Source organism: Gobio gobio (assembly GCF_949357685.1).
Source record: "Gobio gobio genome assembly, chromosome: 20".
Lineage (NCBI taxonomy): Eukaryota > Metazoa > Chordata > Actinopteri > Cypriniformes > Gobionidae > Gobio > Gobio gobio.
Genome location: NC_137113.1, coordinates 7128557 through 7148890, shown reverse-complemented (window position 1 = coordinate 7148890; position 20334 = coordinate 7128557). Strand labels below are relative to the sequence as shown.

General features: G+C 38.9%; 1 protein-coding gene across 1 annotated transcript in view; it reads right to left on the bottom strand.

Annotated features, from left to right (window-relative positions):
• Positions 1 to 10569, bottom strand: part of LOC307143793 (dedicator of cytokinesis protein 1-like) — a gene marked incomplete at its 5' end in the record, with an annotated part of 109720 nt that extends 99151 nt beyond the window's left edge. Inside the window, 2 exons of the mRNA XM_079845556.1 lie at positions 10163 to 10302; positions 10552 to 10569. Coding sequence (XP_079701682.1) covers positions 10163 to 10302; positions 10552 to 10569 — 158 coding nt within the window. The remainder of the gene's footprint in view (positions 1 to 10162; positions 10303 to 10551) is intronic.
• Positions 10570 to 20334: the final 9765 nt, after the last annotated feature.

Genomic DNA, 20334 nt, shown 5'->3' with positions numbered 1-20334 from the left:
CTGATGAGAGAACAAGGGAGACGGAGAAGTCGATGATTCTAGTGTGCAGTCGGGAAGATGAGGTAGTCCTGTCTGAACAGGAAATGAATATTAATAATTAAGAATCAAGTGGTGGGAGGCTTTTAGCGAGAACCATGATTGCCACTTACAGAGATTTGGCTTGCGCTGATGTTGCATCTGCAGACGACGCAGATGACAGAAAGTCACCGTGTTCCTCCCAGAGAGACTGTACATCACTGCTTTACATTTCTGCTCCGTTTTACATCACATTTACAATGTCTCTGAGTCACGAGTTCTGTCAGAAAGCCCCACTGAAGAACCTTGCAGCAATGCTATTAATCTGTAAACTGATTACTCATGTTAACAGTGCTTGAATATCCTCAGGGAAAATATCCCAGACAAAACATGACGGCGGCCAAAACGGAACAGACTCAAATATGTGGAAATGAGTGATAACGTGGCCTAAACTAGATTTTTGCATATTCTAAAAGGAAGCGTGAGTGGAGCTTGCCCATGCAAAAATCATCATATCAATGATAGAATGGTTGCTATGGAGTTGCTACGGTGTTCTGAGGGATTTCAGGGATTGCACACTTTTCAACCAATAAATTATTAATATTTTTTTTTACAGATTTTTACAGATATTTCGTGATATATATATATCAACAAAACAATAATAAATAACAAAATTCTAAATTATATTAAAATAAAAGGATGCAAGTTACACTCTGAAGTTAATAATTTGGTCTAGGAGGTTTGTTCAATTGACTAACATTAGGTATGAGCAGTAAGAGTGATGTTTAATTACAGTTAAACACAGACAAAATAGAGAGTGTTTCAGCTTAACATCAGCGTTTCACCTGGTGCTCCTCGTCCCTCCAGGAGTGCAAATGCTCAGTTTCTTAAATTCCCGGTTTTCACTTTCCTCATCTCAGGCAATTTTCTGCTGCAGTGAGCACGCCTGCATGATGATCCACCGAAGACCTGCCGAAGCCGAAGTCTGTTACCGTCCTCAGAGACATACGAGCGCTCTACCTGATGGCCCGCAGGTAACTCGTGCTTATCACTCTCTACGGTCCCGCGTGACCAACACCTGCTGACGCTACTGACTGCTCTGGAATTCTGCAGACGTTTATAGAGGATCCGGAATATTACAGAGAAAACGGTGTTTACCAAAAACCCTAGAGACGGACACAATGCAGGAATAATCAATGATGCCCAAATGACTACTACAGATCAAAAACAAATCTGACCATAAACTGTGATTGGTTGAGCGACATATTACACAAAGAACACATGAATTTCCAATGTTTTCCACATGTGATCAACATGGATTTCACATGGGAAAGGTTTCCAAAATATGTTTCCCATATGCAAACTATGTGTTCCACTTGCTATATTAATGTTTCAAGTTGCTATGTTGCTAAGCAAGCATAAAAAGCCATAAACGATATTTCTTGGTGAAAAACATATTTTGATTATTAGATTATTAATGTTAACAAATAGCTATCTATTGATGTTTTCATCACACTGATGTTACACAAAAGACAAAGTTGCATTCCAGTGATTTATGGTTAAGTGAGTTTTAGGCACAACGGTTCACTTCACTGTAGATGGATGGATGCATGGAAAGAAGGAAGGCGAGAAAAATAAAAGGATGAATCAAATGAAAGATAAATAAATGTAAGGAATGGAAGAATTTTTCAAGTTATACATTTCGTTTATTTTGTGACTTCTATGGTCATTTCCACTATTCGCTCCTTTCTTCCTTTGATTTGCATTTGGAATGGTATTCTGCACCTTTCTTCCAACTGTATTGTATTGGGACACCCCTCCAAATCAAATCCAAATCATTGAATTCAGGTGTTCCTATCACTTCCATGGCCACAGGTGTATAAAATCAAGCACTAGGCATGCAGACGCTTCTACAAACATTTGTGAGAGAAATGGGTCGTTCTCAGGAGCTCAGTAAATTCAAGCGTGGTACGTGATAGGTTGCCAGCTGTGCAATATCCAGAGACCTCCAAACTTTGTGTGGCCTTCAGATTAGCTCAAGAACAGTGTGTAGAGAGCTTACTGAATGGGTTTCCATGGTCGAGCAGCTCATCCAATTCTTACATCACTAAGTGCAATGCAAAGCGTGGGATGCAGTGGTGTAAAGCACGCCACCACTGGACTCTAGAGCAGTGGAGACGTGTTCTCTGGAGTGACCAATCACGCTTCTCTGTCTGGCAATCCGATGGACGAGTCTGGGTTTAGCAGTTGCCAGGAGAACGGTACTTGCCTGACGGCATTGTGCCAAGTGTAAAGTTTGGTGGAGGGGGGGTTATGGTGTGGGGGGTTGTTTTTCAGGGGTTGGGATTGGCCCCTTAGTTCCAGTGAAAGGAACGCTTAATGCTTCAGCATACCAAGACATTTTGGACAATTTCATGCTCCCAACTTTGTGGGAACAGTTTGGGGACGGCCCCTTCCTGTCCCAACATGACTGCGCACCAGTGCTCAAAGCGTCGGTCCATAAAGACATGGATGAGTGAGTTTGGTGTGGAGGAACTTGGCTGGCCTGCACAGAGTCCTGACCTCAACCCAATAGAACACCTTTGGGATGAATAAAAGCGGAGGCTGCGAGCCAGGCCTTCTCGTTCAACATCAGCGCCTGACCTCACAAATGCACTTCTAGAAGAATGGTCAAAATTTCCCATAAACATAAAGCTCATCCTAAACCTTGTGTAAAGCCTTCCCAGAAGAGTTGAAGCTGTTATAGCTGCAAAGTGTGGGCAAACTACATATTAAACCCTGTGGATTAAGAATGGGATGTTATTAAAGTTCATGTGCATTTAAAAGGCAGGCGTCCCAAAACTTTGGGCAATATAGTATGTATACCAATATTTGGATTGTTCTAGAAATACCCAGAAAGTTCTACACAGTACTAGAATGTTTTAGGAAGTGCTACTTAAAAACCGTAATGTTTGTTATATGGTTCAAATTCTTTATCTCAGGTGACCTGTCTTTAAGCTTTAAGGAATTAGCGCCTTTCGATTTATGATACAGGAAATCTTTTATCTGAAAAATAGTCAAAAATGTATAACCCTAGAGCTCACATAGCCCAGATGGGGGAAATACTGATTATATTTTAAGAGTTTCATTCCACTTGCCCTTGAAAAAAGTAGCTGAATGCATAAAAAAGACACAACTTTCTAAACAAACCAAAATCTCTATCCTACACTATGGCTCTATATGATCAATTATTAATATCCATGAGTGAAGCTGATGAGGTTTAGTTTCTAGCCAACTCTCCAAAGCTTTAAAAAACACTCGCTAAATCGTCCGTAATTGGTGTTAAATGAGCTTGTCCTGGTGGCTGCGGCAGAATCAGGGTGGAGTGGGTGGATGGGACAGCTGGGTCAGAACGGCACACGGGATAAAGTGATTACATTAAACCCATTACAGACGGAGCGGAGCCGACGTTCCTCACACATTCACACCGAAGGCCACTAATACTCAACACCTTGCGTACCGCATAGGGTGCTGGTTTTCTTTCATTCTCAGTCCTGAATTGAAGACGGCACACAAAAGACGCTCAGATTTGGGCAACGGGGAATTATAAATAATACATGCTGCCTGTACGACTCTGATTCTAAATAGCAGCAACAGAATGTTCTGGACTTTTGTTAGATTTAAGCATTTGTTTACACCTCTAGCGACTCATCACGCCAAGTCAATCACCACAAATGTCATCAAACGAATAAGACTGTTCTTTCTGATTAAAGACCAAATGTATGCATTTCTCTGTCTTCTCTGTATCTAGAAATCTGTGCGCTTCTGCATGCTCATCTAGCTTTAATGCTAATGAGAGTTTATCACACAATCACGCTGCTAATTGAGTTCAGAAAGCAGCCGCGATAGCGATCAGCATCCATTAGCATGCTAGCATGAATAGACTCCGGCTCATTTTAGTGCTCAAACACAAAGCAAGGTCAAACTGGTCACTGCCAGACCGGCTCAAAACTAATATCACTGCGATTTTGCATTAGTGATCTGATAAAATGAGTTTTTCAAACGAAGCATAAAGAAAAGATCTTCCCCAGGGCATTCATCACCTGACTGCTAGAATCCACAACAAATGTCTCATGCATCATATTAGCAATCCAGTTAGTACTCCATACATAAAAAAGGTCAGAGGGTGGTCGACCTAAAACTAATTGTACAAGGCATCCTTAAGATCAACTTGTCAACTGGTAGTTTATATATAAATCAATAAATACATACACTGAACAATACTAGAGATGCATGATAGACCGATAGCTGATTATTCATAATCATACCAATAGTTTGATTTTCGTAAGGAAAAAAATCTCTCCCAATTAAAGTGAGATGGTGGTCCGGTGGGTTAAACCATGGAAGTGATATGCAGAAGGTTGCTGGTTCGATCCCAGCGGTCACCACCAGTGTGTCCTTGAGCAAGGCAGTGTTGTTGTACAGTAAAATGGTATTCAATAGTGTAAATTATTACATTTAAATGTATGCCGCCTTTTGGGACAAAGCCCTCCCTGCACCGGCCTCTAACCGATAAACAATTCATTAACCCCCTCGAGTCGGCGGTCGCGCCGGCACGATCGACTCGTTTTTGAGTCCAAAGAGACTCAAATAACTCTGTCGTTTTTTTTATACTGAAGTGTTATACATCATTATAATCTGTTAAGTTTCTATTTTTTTCTTCTAAGTTTCTAACAAATTGTTGTGCTTCTTGCAAAATAAAGAAAACAAACATAATGCGCGATCTGCAGCCTCTCTATAAATGAGGTCTATACACTTGTTATACACTTTATTTCCACTTTTCAAATATTTTCTTTATATGTATCGAAAATAAATGCCTGATCAATAATACTAATAAAATAATCAGCCCAGGTCATCGCTGTTTTAAGCTGCTTTTATGCATTCCTAAACACTACCATAGTATTGTGACTTGAAAAAAAGCATAATAACGTAATGTAATACAAGCTAAATATGTTCCAAAAGATATTTTACACATTTCACAGTACAAATTGGCTCTATAGACATAACATATAGCCTTTTAAATTTTAATATATGGGTGTATCTAAAAGATTGAAAACTCTTTGTTTAGACCAGGGGTTTTCAAACTTAATGATGCCAAGGACCCCCAAATATGATGAACCTTTTATGAGGGACCCCCTTCCTAAAATCCATTTGTAATTGTTAAACTGATAGATAAATAGTAAGTGTGACATTATAAATACAACATATTGTTACTTAAATTGGCTATACTTAATGTTGGATGTATAAACCTGAAGAAGAACATTTTCAATTAAAAATGATTTGTATCAGCAACTTTCGCAATAAATGTATGTAAGCAGCTCACGTACTACGTTAAGAATACCGCCTTAAAACCCCAGTGAGCGAGATAAAGGGGACTATAGTGAGAAAAACTCACAAGAAAGATACAAAGCAAACATATCCAATAATAGAAGGTATGTATACGGCAAGAAAAGAGAGAAACATTTAGAACTGAAACAGTTGAAATGTTCGGTAGACTTTATACATTTTTACTTTGCCTTTTAATTTTCTGAAATGTTTTGGGGACCCCAGATTGAAAACCCCTGGTTTAGACAACACAATAGACCTATATGACCTAACTCTGGATATTATCTCAGTCGCAGTGCATTATCACATTACAGCTAAATCAAATATGATGCTTCATTAGATCTGAATACAAAAGAGCACAAACATAATTCATCTTTATGAATGCAACAGATTTTTCCATTTACAGAAAATGTGAAGTATGAGCGATGCATTGAAAGCTAAATATTTTTGGAAGTTTTTAATTTGGTGAATAAATGGAGATTAATCACTTTTTTTTTTGCAAAATGCTGATATCCAATTCACGAAGACTTTCTGTAAAAACAGAAAAACTTTAAAGGGGGAGAATTTTTGGATTTCTATTTCTTCAAAAGATGAAGGAAAGAGAAGACAGAAGAAGACTACGAACCTCAAACTCAAAGTCAAATGACATCTAACGATGCAGCCCTGAGAAATAATTCAACACGAAACCACACTACTTCCTCTGAAGCATTAAATAAGTAAGAACAAACATGAAATAATCAACATCAGTGTCAGCTCTTCATATCAAATGTGCTGCTATAATTACACTGACCGCTGAGAATCACTCACACACACACACACACACACACACACACACACACACACACACACACACACACACACACACACACACACACACACACACACACACACACACACACACACACACACACACACACACACACACACACACACACACACACACACACACACACACACACACACACACACACACACACACACACACACACACACACACACACACACACACACACACACACACACACACACACACACACACACACACACACACCTCTAATGCAGCACACAGTATTTCCATCTTTCTTTAAAAGGTGACTTCTTTCTTTAACCTTTAGTGACTCAGCTGAAAATGCTCTCTTAATGCATTCTCAACGTCTGGCTTCAAGGCCCGAGACCCGACGTGCACCCTCTCGCTCTGAAATACCACATAAAATAAAGTACTAAATGACATCAAAGACGACAGTGCATAAGGCTGTCAGAGCTCAGATGGAAATAACTCGACCTTTACCTGAAACACAGAGCCATGATATGCATTTCGGAGGTCAGAAAATCCCAGATAGAGGTCGTAGACTCACAAAAATGGTACAAACTTGAACTTTGACGGATATATCTGAAAGCAGATGCGGAAAATATGGCAGAACAGAAGGCCAAATGTGTCCACCAGTAATAGTGAGTCCAACTAAACAACCCCAAATGCTGCAAAACAGACTTCCTGCAAATAGTCAGTATTGAATTAGGCATCACTACTACTACTATAGCTCATGATTAATCTTAGCAATTTAAACGTATTCCTAACACTGTCTAAACGCGACATAAGCAAACCCCTAAACATTATAGTGGCAAACAACTCACCTTTTACATGAATAAATATGGTTTAAAACTACAGCACAGCTTGGATCCCTGATATTAATGTATGTATTTGATGTGCAGAACTTCAGGTACTTATTCCGCTGACGCTCAACCTTTCTGACTGAGACGTTACACAAAATCTCCTGAGGAGAAGCTTTGGATTATGGGTAATTGGGCTCAGAGGAATGAGTGCACCACACATCCCAACTTCCTGAAGACATAAAGCCACCATGTAATTATCCTCAAAATTGGATACAGCTCATAATTAAATCTGGCGCAACTTTTAATTTACCCAGGAGTTACTGCTAATGCTACGTACACTTTGGGGTCCAGCAAAGCAAAGCGAACACAGAACGCTGTTCAAACACTGTGCATGTGAGCCTCATGTCAAAAATCACAGCGGTTCTCACTAGAGTCTGGTTTTATGATGTTGCCAAGCGATCTAAGCAATATTATTATACGCATAAAAATCCATAACACACAAATACACTACCGCTCAAAGGTTTGGGGAGGGAAATACTATTTTTATAGAAAAGTAATACTTGTATTCAGTAACAGTAAAGACATTTATAATGTTACAAAAGACGTCTATTTCAGATAAATGCTGTTCTTTTTAACTTTCTATTCAACAAAGAAAATAAATGCATCACTTCCACACAAAATTGATTTCTGAAGGATCATGTGACACTGAAGACTGGCGTAATGATGCTGAGACTCAGCTTTGATCACAGGAATAAAGGAAAACACTTATTTTAAATTGTAATAATACTTCACAATATTACTGTTCATTTTTGTTCAAATGCAGCCTTGGTGAGAAAAAGAGACTCATACAGACCTCAAGCTATTGAACGATTGTGTAGATTGGATGAAAGCTAACAAAGCTAGAATGTGTAAAATCAATCTAGACAATTACTAATGAAGAGACATCAGAGAATAAAAAATATATAAGGAGAGCTAATAATTTCGGTTACGTATGAGCTTCAGGGTAATATGAAGCATGTTATTTTCAATTGCTTGTACGTGGTCATTACAGGTGCTTTACTGAAGAAACAATTGAAGATGAAAAAATAAAAAAAATGAAATGCTGTTTGACAATTAACCTAATACAGTTTGAGTTTTTGAACTAGGGGGGAAAAAACCTTTAAAATTAATTTTATATCGTTCTTTAATGCATATGACATTTGTAAAACTCATGTAAAAGAGAAACAAAAGACTTGTGTTTTCTTCTGGTTAGGAAAATGAGAAAAGCACTCAAGCACGTAATTGTGGGATTGAAATGAAGGGGAGTAACGGTAACAGTTTTCCTGGAACAAAAAAAGAGAATAAGGGCAAATAAAATTACAAAATGAGAACAGATTGTTTGCTTTTTAAATTCACAAGTGCATTATAGGAGTATAGGCTGGCCAGTATCAACATGCTCATTAATATTCCCGCATAATTATCACTGATAAATATTTTTGGTCACATTCTAGATTAGGGTCCAATACGACTTTTGCCCCAAACTCCTGCTTATTAATAGTTAGTAAGGTTGTTAATTTTAGGTATTGTGTAGCATTAGGGATGTAGAATATGGTCATGCATTAAAGGGGTGGTAAACCACAATTTCAGTATTCTAACTTTAGCTAGCGTGTAATGTTGCTGCTTGAGCATAAACAACATCTGCAAAGTTACGACGTTCAAAGTTTAAAGCAAAGGGAGATATTTGCTTTTAAAGAAATCAATTTCTAAGGACTACAGCAAACGGCCAGCAGGCGACTACAGACATTCCTCCAGGGTCTCTGACATCACCAGCCCCAATATTTACATAAACCCCTCCTCCGAGAATATTAAATAAGGGGGATTGAGGCAATTTTGTATCGCTGGGTTGTTGAGGTACAGTTAGGCTGGAGAGGTGTTGCTGCAAAGCAGACGAAACGCTGTTATTTTCATCCGGATTGCAGGTCTGGGGTACTTGCTTTGTTCAGCCTTCATAGGGACGGGGGTGCGTTGCAGTGCGTTTAACATACAGCATGTTATATGCACGTGTGTATGAGACAGAGGGAAACAGGCGCGCGCGGGGCTCCCGCTGGACATCTCACGGAGGAAAACTTCCACAATCTTCGCAAGTTCAATACAGGATTCGCACAACGTCAGCCGCGTGAGACAAACACTGCCTGTGTGTGGATGCACGACGCGCGCGCTGCACATTTCACAGAGGAAAACTTCCACAATCTTCGCGAGTTCAATGCATGATTTGCACAACGGCTTGTCCTGAAAGCTGGATTTACAAACAGAAGCTGTTTACGGGCCACAACCTGTAAGTCTGATTTATATTTCGTCGATGTGTTTCCTGTAATAGGTTAATTGTACGTTGTAGCAAGGAAGTAAACAGATGACAACGCTGTTCTGCAAACCAGTCTTTTAAATGCTCATTCATACTTAACGTTATCCGACGAACACCTAACGTTACAAACACTAACGTTAAAATCTCAACAGTGAACTTGGCATTAGTGTAAATAATTCTTTGATTAGAGCTTTTATGTATTGTTTATCTACAGGCATGCTAAACATGGTTCTGTGTGTGATTTGGCTAACTTCCTAGTAAAGCCAGCTTTTGTTTTGGGTTAATAGTTCTTGCGACAGATATTTGGCTATAATTGTTCTAAAAATACAAAAGTAACAGTGCCATTCAGTAGCGATCACTATAGATCCGCAGTCTTTACTCTCGAGGACTGAACAGGTTCTGCTCGATCATCTTCACTAAAATGTTCTGGGTCTGATTCGGGCTCAGATTGGTTTTATTGACGCCATTGTTTCTAATACTGACCAAAGCACAGTCTACCGGTATTATGGTGTGGATCATGAGCTTAGTTTGAGAACAGATATATATGTTACATTTATTATATCGCTGTCCTCATTCAGCAAGTGATATGCTATACCAAAGCATTCTGTAACCAGCATTCTGTTTAGGGTCTTTTTACCAACACACAAACTGAGAATGAATCCTGTATGAATATGGCTCAATAAGAAAAGAAACTAAATTTAAGCTGCATTTCCAGCGATTTTATAGCACTACTAAAGGTAGCAATCAATTGGTGGACAGAGAGGAGGAGAAGTGATGTTTTACCAGATGCTGCATTGCAGAGAGAGACTGAGGGCTGCTGTATAATTCTACTCCATGTGTGGAACTGATCTGGCCAGTTGTTGGTTTACAATGGCTGGCATATGACAGTCCACACGCACTAATGTCCACAGATCCAAAGGCTCCACTACAAAGCCCTTGATGCCTCTGAGTCTGCCTACATAAGCAGCATGCTAACAAACACAGAAGAGACATCATAGAAATAGCAATTGATTTCAATAGGGTTTGATGTTAACATGTTGCACAGAGAGAATCTAAATAGACTTTAAGTGTGTTCTTGCATCTAAAAACAAATTGATAGAGTGCAGCCGAATGTATCAGAAAGCATGCCTGCATCACAAGACACAATGCAACAGTCAAAGCTGTCTAGCCTTCACATGAATCTTCTACACACTGGTGTAGAGGTTATGGCGTGTACCTACATCTTTATCAGTCGCCATTGCGTATACCCACTCCAGACCTAAGCTTAGCCACCCCGCTCACAGCAGCGGTCTCTATTTTTCAAAGAAAAGTGTTTATTTAAACGCAGAACCGTCTCTTTAAAAGGTCATAAAACCCCCTGTTTTAGCAGCAGTCAGATCTCACCACAGTTTTGAAAAATGCTACAAAAGTGGGCGTGGTTTAGCGGCAGTATGGAGGGGGGCGGGGGAGACAACCCGCAACGGATTCTGATTGGGACGGTTTTATTTCGCTCTCATTAAAAGCATCAAAGCTTCCCACAAATGCACACTGCAAATTACCATTACATGCAACACAATATACACATGGTTATGTAAGCTCACCATTACACAAATACATATATATCCTGTGACGGCTATAATTCAATGCACAGCCATTCGCACTTTGTTCTCTGCATCAAACATATTTATGAATTGCACCTTTGATAAATTTTGAGACTAAATTTAGTTTCGTTTTTATAAGCTGTCTGATCGGTTAAAGGGCTGTAAAGAGCATGTTACACTCACAGTGTGGATGAATCCCGTTTGAATGGAAGACTCAGGATCTAATTGTAGAGAACTTATGCGACGCAGAAACTCTTACAGAGCAAAAACAAACACTCGTTTTGATCCAGGGCATCTATTATGCCCCTTTTTACTAGATGTTATATATAAGTCTCAGGTGTCGCCAGGGTGTGTCTGTGAAGTTTCAGATCAAAATTCCAAACAGATTATTTAATATACCATTTTGAAAATGCCAAATTTTGGGTATGACAAAAATGAGTCTCTCCTTTAAATGCAAATGAGCTGCAGCTCCCCACCCCAGAGGGTGGAGCCAGATCTTGGCTTCGCCCAAGATTAAAATCTTGTCTATTGTTAAAGATTTTTTTGATTATGTAAAACTCAATGAAGATTAAATCATGTATATAGTTATTTGCAAGTCTCATCCATAGAGAACAAGCTATTGGGGAACCCAAACCAAGTGTGAGCCCTTTACTAATGTACTACTAATCTGACGTTATGGCCCTTGAGCCTTACATACATATATTTTAATTGCTTTACATATTCATGCATTACACCTTATAATGGTGGCCCACTCTGGCCTACACTTTCTGTAGTAAATCAGCTATTCCAAAAGATAGTTCACAAAAGAAATGACTGGCCCAGACTACTTGAGATACTAGTTGTCCAATTTTTATGTGTGGATGGACTAAGGAATAAGGAATAGTTCACTCAAAATTCATAATTATCTCTTCCTATAGTCTGTGGGCCAGTATTGATTCCAAAATCCGCACCTCTTCTGTGGCTAATATTAATTTCATAAGGATCTTCACACCGTGAAGTCAAGCAGCAAAAGTTAAGTGACAACATGCAAATACAACTGGCCCATTTTGGGGTGAACTAAATATGCAAGACTAGTCTTACATATCACTGTTGTTTATAACACAGGGCGTTCATCCTTTGCAGGGCCGCTTTAAAAAGAAAAAGGGCATAATTTAGGAGTATACCCACTTCTCCAGGCACCACTGCTGGTTTTTCATACATGTGACAGCACATAATAACGTTATCGGTCAATTGGAGTTTTGTATACTCACCAAATGCAATTCTGATTCTCATTTAACACTGTGCAAGTGTTCATTTCAGAATAATAATGCTCAAAGCCGGAGAGAAGATGAAGGTGTTTTAGGGAGGGCTGAGAGAACAGATTAACAATCACACAGAGGAGAAACATTGAGATTACTGCTGATAACCATCAGAGGCTTGAAAACAAAACACCACTTGCAGAGATTAGAGGGGATTTTTGATACCTCAGATGTTTTGATACTCGCTGATGCCAAGTAAGTCCGACTGGAAAGAATATGAGAGGCCTGAAGGGTTCATTTGATCCACAACTGGAGATGTGGTTTGGAGGTGTTTGGCCCGGCTGATGGAGAACCGCTCCACAGTGCCAAAAGCTCTTAGGCTCATAATAAGATTGGCATCTAAGCCATTACACATCACAGCCATTCAATCACTACAAGTGAATAACTTCAGCACAGCACAACAAAATACAAGCAGCACAAACTTTGAGTCCCGAAACATACTCTATGCGTGTCCGTGGCGTGAATGCATTGCGATTCGATTTCATGTAGAAATGAATCTGCGCTGCATGTTTCTGCACACTGCAAAAAAACAAAGCTGCTAGGAGGGAAAATGAATGAATTCTGTGTTCGTTTCTTTGGGAGTTGTGCAGGGCCTTCACTGCTCATTCAGAGAGCAAAAGAAAGACACTCATCGTTTGTTCACTTCATTTTACTGCGGATTCATTTTTAAACAAGACACAGCTCGACGCAGGCTTTTCAGAGACACTGGAAATAAAAGATGATGCAGTGCCGACTATATTGGATCTGACAGTAATGCCGCAACACACAAGTGTGAGTAACTGTTTTACCATGTGTCACTATTGCTTTGTCTGATACAGATCCTTTGATATGTATTTATACTGTAGCGCCGCAGTCACGCTGAATAGATGTGATTTGCCTTTCTTTCCTTTGCTTTGGCATTTATGGGGTTAATGTTGGATTATCAGATAATAAGGAAAAAAGCACATTGAGAATGATAAGACTTATAGAGAATGTTATATGCAAAAATGTTTCACATTGTTGGCAATTATTTTAACTATGATATTGTTAAAAATTTAATTTTGATGTAATTTTGTGTGTGGAACGAAATTATCGAAAATCATTTTAAAATGCAAAACCCAATCATAGCAGTGGGCGTTTACTTCCAAGTCTTGAATGTGGTACACACGTTTGAAAAACAGGATAGAAAATAGCTTATTACTTCTAAATTAGGATGCTTTTTGATGTCAAAAAAAGATAATCATAAGTGGACCTTTAGATGCAGTTCATGACCCCTTTAAAAGGAACACAAATAAAACAAATGTAATATGAAAATGAAAATATATCGTCATTATTTCACATGGGGGCAGTTCAATCGGAATTAATTTTACACCAAAAGGAGAGAAAAGAACAAAAGAAACAAACAAAGATCGCTCATGTGTTTGTGATTCAGATGATCTGAGTAGGGAGAAGATTTTTTTTTAAAGGGATAGTTCACCCAAAAATGAAAATTAGCCCATGATTTACTCAGCCTCAAGTCATCCTAGGTGTATATGACATTCTTCTATCAGACAAACACAATCGCATGAGTATTGACGAACGCAGAAGCACAGAGGATAGAGCAAAACAAAACACAGGTCATGAATTAGAATCTAAAGCGAGAATTTTTAAAGAGAAATGGCGGAGGATTGCGATATAAGAGAAGAGGGGCTTGAGTTTGTTGCCCAGTCCTATCCTCGAGAGGCGTCAAAGCTTGTGATGCTCCTGTACATCACGCCAGGGGTTACTCTTTTAGCGCAAGTCAACTTGCGTACCGCTGACCGCCGGAAGCTAGTTATTTTAGTCTACAAAGTTTTAAATATGGATATTTTCCTCACACAAACGCATCACTTTGCTTCAGAAGGCCTTTATTAACCCCCCGGAGCCGTGTGGAGCAGTTATATGATGGATAGATGCACTTTTATGGACTTCATAAACGAGGCAACAAGTCACTGCCATTATAAAGCTTGGAAGAGCCAGGACTTTTTTAATATAACTCTGATTTTATTCGTCTGAAAGAAGAATGTCATACACACCTGACTTGAGGGTGAGTAAATCATGGGCTAATTTTACATTTTTGGGTGAACTATCCCTTTAAGTAATTAAATTCACAATATAATGGCATCAGCAATGGTCCAAAAAAATAAAATAAAAAATAAAATAAATAAACAATAAAGTTGTGGGAAACATCGACCTAACAAACCTCAACAAACTCTGGTGCACTCCAAAAGCTGAAAACTATAAAACCCAAGACATTAACACCCAGATTCCTCATACAAGACACGTCTTTTGCAATAAAACTATAGTTTTACGACACGAGCCACCTTTAGGAGTTTTGAATCTGATAAAACACATCAAACCACACGATTCACTCGTTCAAACTGAATGGCACATCTTGAGGGTCCTTTTGTACTCTTTGTTTGTTTTGAGGTTTTTTTTTGTTTTTTTTTTGCAAAGTTCATTTCGAATCACAAGAGGCCTACAACAGCAGCAAGCAGCTCGCGAGCACAACAAATGTCATCATGTGCAAATTGAGTCACACTGGCTGAATGGAGAGCAGCTCTCAGACTGAGAATGGTGCGTTCTGAGAAAGGTCAATCTCGTGAAACAGCACAGAGAGACTGAAGAAACAAGAGGGAGAATCAGCTAGTATCAGAAAGACACGGTGTCCTCCGGCAGCGCGTGGAGGCAGCAGCCGTGCGCTTTTATAAGCAGATGAAACGCTGACATCACAAAAGTGAATCTCTGGAGGTAAAAATCACAAACTTTATGAGACTTTATGAGGGGCAGAGACGTGCTCTTAATAATGCATTGCTAACCAAATCCATGCCCGTAAAAATTGCAGTTTACAACAAAAGCACCTCGAGCTCTCCAGAGAACTAGATTTAATCTAGAAAGTTCTGAAACAAAACTATCCTGAGCTCTACTGTTTCTTTCTCTCACCAAGAGTGATAGCATACAAGGGCAAATGTACAACATCTCACCACTTCAGCAAACTTTACTGTGCTTATATAATGTTTTCCAAATGAAAGCAAGATAGATCATTCAAATAAAAATCTAATAAGCATTTTGTTAAATATATATTATATATATTGAATGGTACTGTGTATATATAAAGATATTGTGAGTTTTATTGGTGTGACTGTGGCGTTACCTGATTTGCATAATTACTATAATTAACTGGGTGCTAAAACAACAGTCTCAGCAGGTACAGTTCATTCTTAAAGAGAGACGTGTTGGAGAGATGGCAGGTTTCTGAGAAAAAAAAATACATTTAAGACTTGCAGGATCACATTTTCAGACTAATTTGCATAAGCGAACACAGATCAAAAACATATCAAAGATGGCAGCTCAAATCAACTTATTTTTAAATGAATTAAAATTCCACACAGTAATCCAGATGGGAAGTGAGAGAGCTTGTGATCTGTGAAAACAGCAACCTCTTTAGATTTCATGAAAGCCAGACAAAAAAATGGCAATCTATAGAAGTAGGCACCGTTAATGTATACGGACATCCATATTTGCACAGTAAATCTGTAACAGTATAGAACCGGTGGATTTGATCATTTCACACAGGGTTGCTATGTAAAACTGGGACAACTTCTCTAACACATGCAGCTACTTTATTAACATGAATTCACTTGGATGAACACAAACATCACATGAAATCTAATCTAGGGCTGTCCATTAACCGAGCGCAGGTGTCTTCATTGAACATCACCTGCATTCTGCTCCACTCACACTGTGATGAATGTGGCTGAAGGTGTTAATCACACCCAGGAATAAATAGAAACACTATTCCAGGCGAGTTAGACTGATTCCCAGCAGTTCACGGTTCAGGCCTATTCATAAAGGGCATATATTTACACCACGGCAAGATGCTACAACAAAATGCTGCCCTTGGACTCCCTCATATAGAGTGTGAACATTTAAGTGCTGTTTTATTTTTAGCCTTTTTCACAGTATTTTTTTTTCCCCCGCATTGTTCATGAACTGAGAAATCAAAGTGTACAGTTTTTATTTGGAATGTGCCTATAATAGACAGGTAAAAGATCGCCTCTGCAGAAGAAAATCAACGCTTACTTCATCATTGCAACTTTGGCTCCGCCCATTGGCATGTTAGTGAGATGATGAGGAGAGAAGAGCGATACAAGACTAAGTCCGCATGCCCACCAAAGCGTTTTTAGCCGGCCAAAAACACTAGGCGCTCTGCTGAAAACATCTCGCTGTGAGCGCTTGAGAGCGTTTTGGCAGTGCAGGGTTTTTTAGCTTGTTATGATATGGAATATCCTCATTTCACAGATAGTTTGTTTCTGTATTGATTATATAAAAATGCCGATACAATGTAAAGTATTTGCTCTGGCTCTTGTTTTAAATTATTTTGTTCCGTTATTATACTGCTTGTTTTCATCTGTTGACGTTGTACAAGCAGAATGTGGTGGTTGGTCGGTGTTGTATTAGTCCCGCCCCTCCTCCACTATGATTGGACGGCTGGGTGAAAAATAGGGTTGGGTACCGAAACCCTATATAACCCGTATGTAACCGGACCGAATCAGAACGCAGATTTTAGTTCCTCATTTCGGTGCCATTTAAATTCAAACGTGCTCTCACGCTTTGGCTGGCGCCAAGCCAGAGACAGATGTACTCAGCGATCGTCACATATCACAACTATTCAGTGTTTTCAACCACATAATATTTATTTTAGGTTTCAGATATTTAAATGCTCATAAGTACTAGCAAAACACACACACTGATGTCTGTGGATGCGGCAATAACTATCCTTTCAGACAGTTATAATTTGACTACGTGTTTTATTCACATCAGATACACATTATATAGTAACTCTATAGTTTACTCTATTCTTCTCCCAGTTCAGCGGTCACTTACGTTCATGTATTTCGTGAAACCTGGATAAGTTACGTGATCAGACAGATCCGATGCTCTGAGTTGCAAACTAACATGGCAGCGCCCATTGTGCATTATAGATCAACTAACACACATTCACTTGCACATATTTGAAAATCACAATATCAGACAGTTCATGACATAGTTAACAAGTTTCGCGAATATTTTGAAGAAAAAAGAAAAAACTAAATAAACCCGACACAGCTGAGCTGTCATACAGCGCTTTTGTGGCAGTTGTGTGTCATGTGAGAATCATGACGCGTCTCCATGGAAACAAAGTGATGCGTTCTAAAATATTTAGCCAGAGAATATGGTCATATTTCAAAATAAAGTAGAACCTTGAAGCTGGTTTGTAGCATACCAAGAATACCAACTACTTTGCTGTTATTAGTACTGTAGTGTAACTGTTATTTAGTGTTAAATTAGGCCTATTGTAGATGGGTTTGGAGGCTTAGGTTTTACTGTGAATTTGTTAAGTAAATTATGTTTTGTATTTATTTATATTTATATATTTAAGTATACTTTAAACTTTTAAAAAATGGTTCAATTTAAATAATAATAAATAAACAAAAAATATATAAAAAGCCATTCTTTAAATGTCATCCACCTCGTTTTGTGGCTCTTTTTTTTTTTATATTGGTTCCGGTAGGGCTGCACAATATATCGAAATTATCGAAATATCACAAATGTACTTATCGCAATATGCATATCGCAACGGCACGCAATATCTGAATGATTTTAATAGGCTACTTCAACATTGTGAAAAGTGTACGTTTTAGGTTGATGCATATAGCAGAGAATAGACTGGGCACACGACTGTTACTTATGGGACTTGCTTGACGTTAAAAAGAGTTATTAAACGCAATAACTTACGAAAAACAACTCCTTGCAGTCTCGTGCTGTCTGCTGTCTGACACACACACACCGAAACGTGCGCACAAGCCATTAATTTTTTCGTGTCGTGTTACACACTTCGCTGTCTTGATGAGTATTCATGTAAACACAGATGCTTATGCTTTAAATGCTTTAAATTTAGATTTTACACACTTAAAGCAATATCGTATCGCATATCGAATATCGCATTATTTAACAAGGATATTGCATATTTCTTCACTATCGCACAGCCTTAGATTCTGGTAACGAAAAAAAAAACAAACGATACCCAACCCTAGTGAAAAGTGACATTGATGAGCGCTGCGTTTTGGTCAAAGTTGAACATTCTTCAACTCTCTGCGACCAGTAAAAATCGCTGAGTGCTCAGCGAGATCACTGCATTCAGGCGCTCAACATTTCTGTGATCGACTACAATGCTCATCACTGCAAGCTTTCATGCCACCATCTAAATATAATGCTGTAATCAACACTTTTCATGATCAGTTAACCTTGAGAACTGTAATAGTAAAAACGTGCTTAAAGTATTCGAGAGAGTTCCACATGTAATACTTATTTAATATGCAAAGATGTCAGCCAATCACGGCAGTGGGCGTTTACACAAGTCTCACAGCAGCCAATCACGGCAGTGGGCGTTTACACAAGTCTCACAGCAGACACGCCCCTTCAAACATAGCGTTCAAATCAGAGGCTAAAATCAGGGTAGGAAAAATGCATTTTATTTCTAAATTATGACAATATTTTATGTAAAAATCACACTAACATTAAAGAGCACCTATCATGGCATTTAAAATGTTCCAAATATTGTTTTAGAAGTCCCCAACAACAGTTTTGCATGCATGCAATGACAAAAAAGACTTTAGTTTTCTTATAATATGCATTTATTTTTACCTGTTTTGACAGCGATTCTCAAATGATTCCTTTAGTGATTCACTTTTCAAAACCCCGCCTTTACGTGACGCTAATCTGCGGTGATTGGTCCGATGACCCAGTCAGTTGTGATTGGTATAGTCTGTGCAGATATTTTCGGAAACTGAACGCCCATCAAAGTCTTATAGTGACAGTAATTTGTTAATATGTGTCAGGAGTTATGAATATGAAAACCGCGTCTGTACCGTTTGATTGTAATATGAGCCTCAGCTGATCTCATTCATAAAAAAACTCCTCTATTCTCCTCACGAAGACTCGCGACAAATCAACATCCCTCAGGGCTTTTAGTACGAAAGTGTGCAGATGAGGAGACATATTGATAGATTCTCATATGTCTGTGTCAAATTTCTAAACAGAGGAGTTTTTTTTATTCAATACTTCCTCAAAATGCGCAGATATAGCCTAATCATGAGCGATGGAGTCTCTTATGTGTTGTTTTCAATTCATCCTGGCAGCCAGAGGGCGCTCTGTGCACATGTAGTCCATGTACAGACAGACGAAGAAGAACCATGTGCCATAATAGAAGTCCATAATAAAAGCTTCCTGAGATCGCGAAACATACATTTGACGACTAATAAACACACAATCGCGACGATGTATGGTTTGTCTTCAAGCCACTTAGTCTTCAAATGCTCATCCTTGGGCAGATGAAAAAAGTTTGCTTATGAGTCGCACTTCAGAACACAGTCTCGTCGCCATGTTTTCTAGTTTTCACTGGCGTCTTGGAGCGCAATAAGTGGGCGTATCGTATTCAAATAACTTGACAAGTTGACGTCATCTAGTCAGAGAAAAAGCTTCGGTCTTCTAACGATTCTTAAAAATGACTCAGAGTCGACTCTTACTTTTGAAAGAAAATAACTATATATACAGTGCACTGTCATATTTCAAACTTTGCAGGATGTTTTTGTTCACTTAGATCTATGTTACACACTACATGAAAGGTAAATTTCAAAATTCCATGATAGGTGCTCTTTAAAAAACAATAAAACAATGCTATTCATGACCTCTTTAATATCAAACACTCCTTAAACACTATCCTTATAGATAAATATTGTTCAGTTTATGACGTGAACAATAATATTCTAAGCATTAAAATATTAGTTCATTGGAACATTTAATTGAATGTCTGTGATTCGAGTTGCTGTGTAACGTCGCTGTTGGTATGGAAAGGTAGTCAGAGAGAGATGCCGTAGGGCACATTAAACGAGCGCTTATCCGCCTCCATCAATGACGCCCACTGAGTGCCTTACGGAGAGAGCGACTGTACATTGTTTCTCCACTGTCTCGTGCACCTGTTGACTCCACTTTCCAGTGCACAGGATGTGATGCGTGCACCTGCGGGGTGGAGGGTTTTCCATCAGCATCCGACACACAGGTGGCTGTTGCCAGACTCTATGAATTC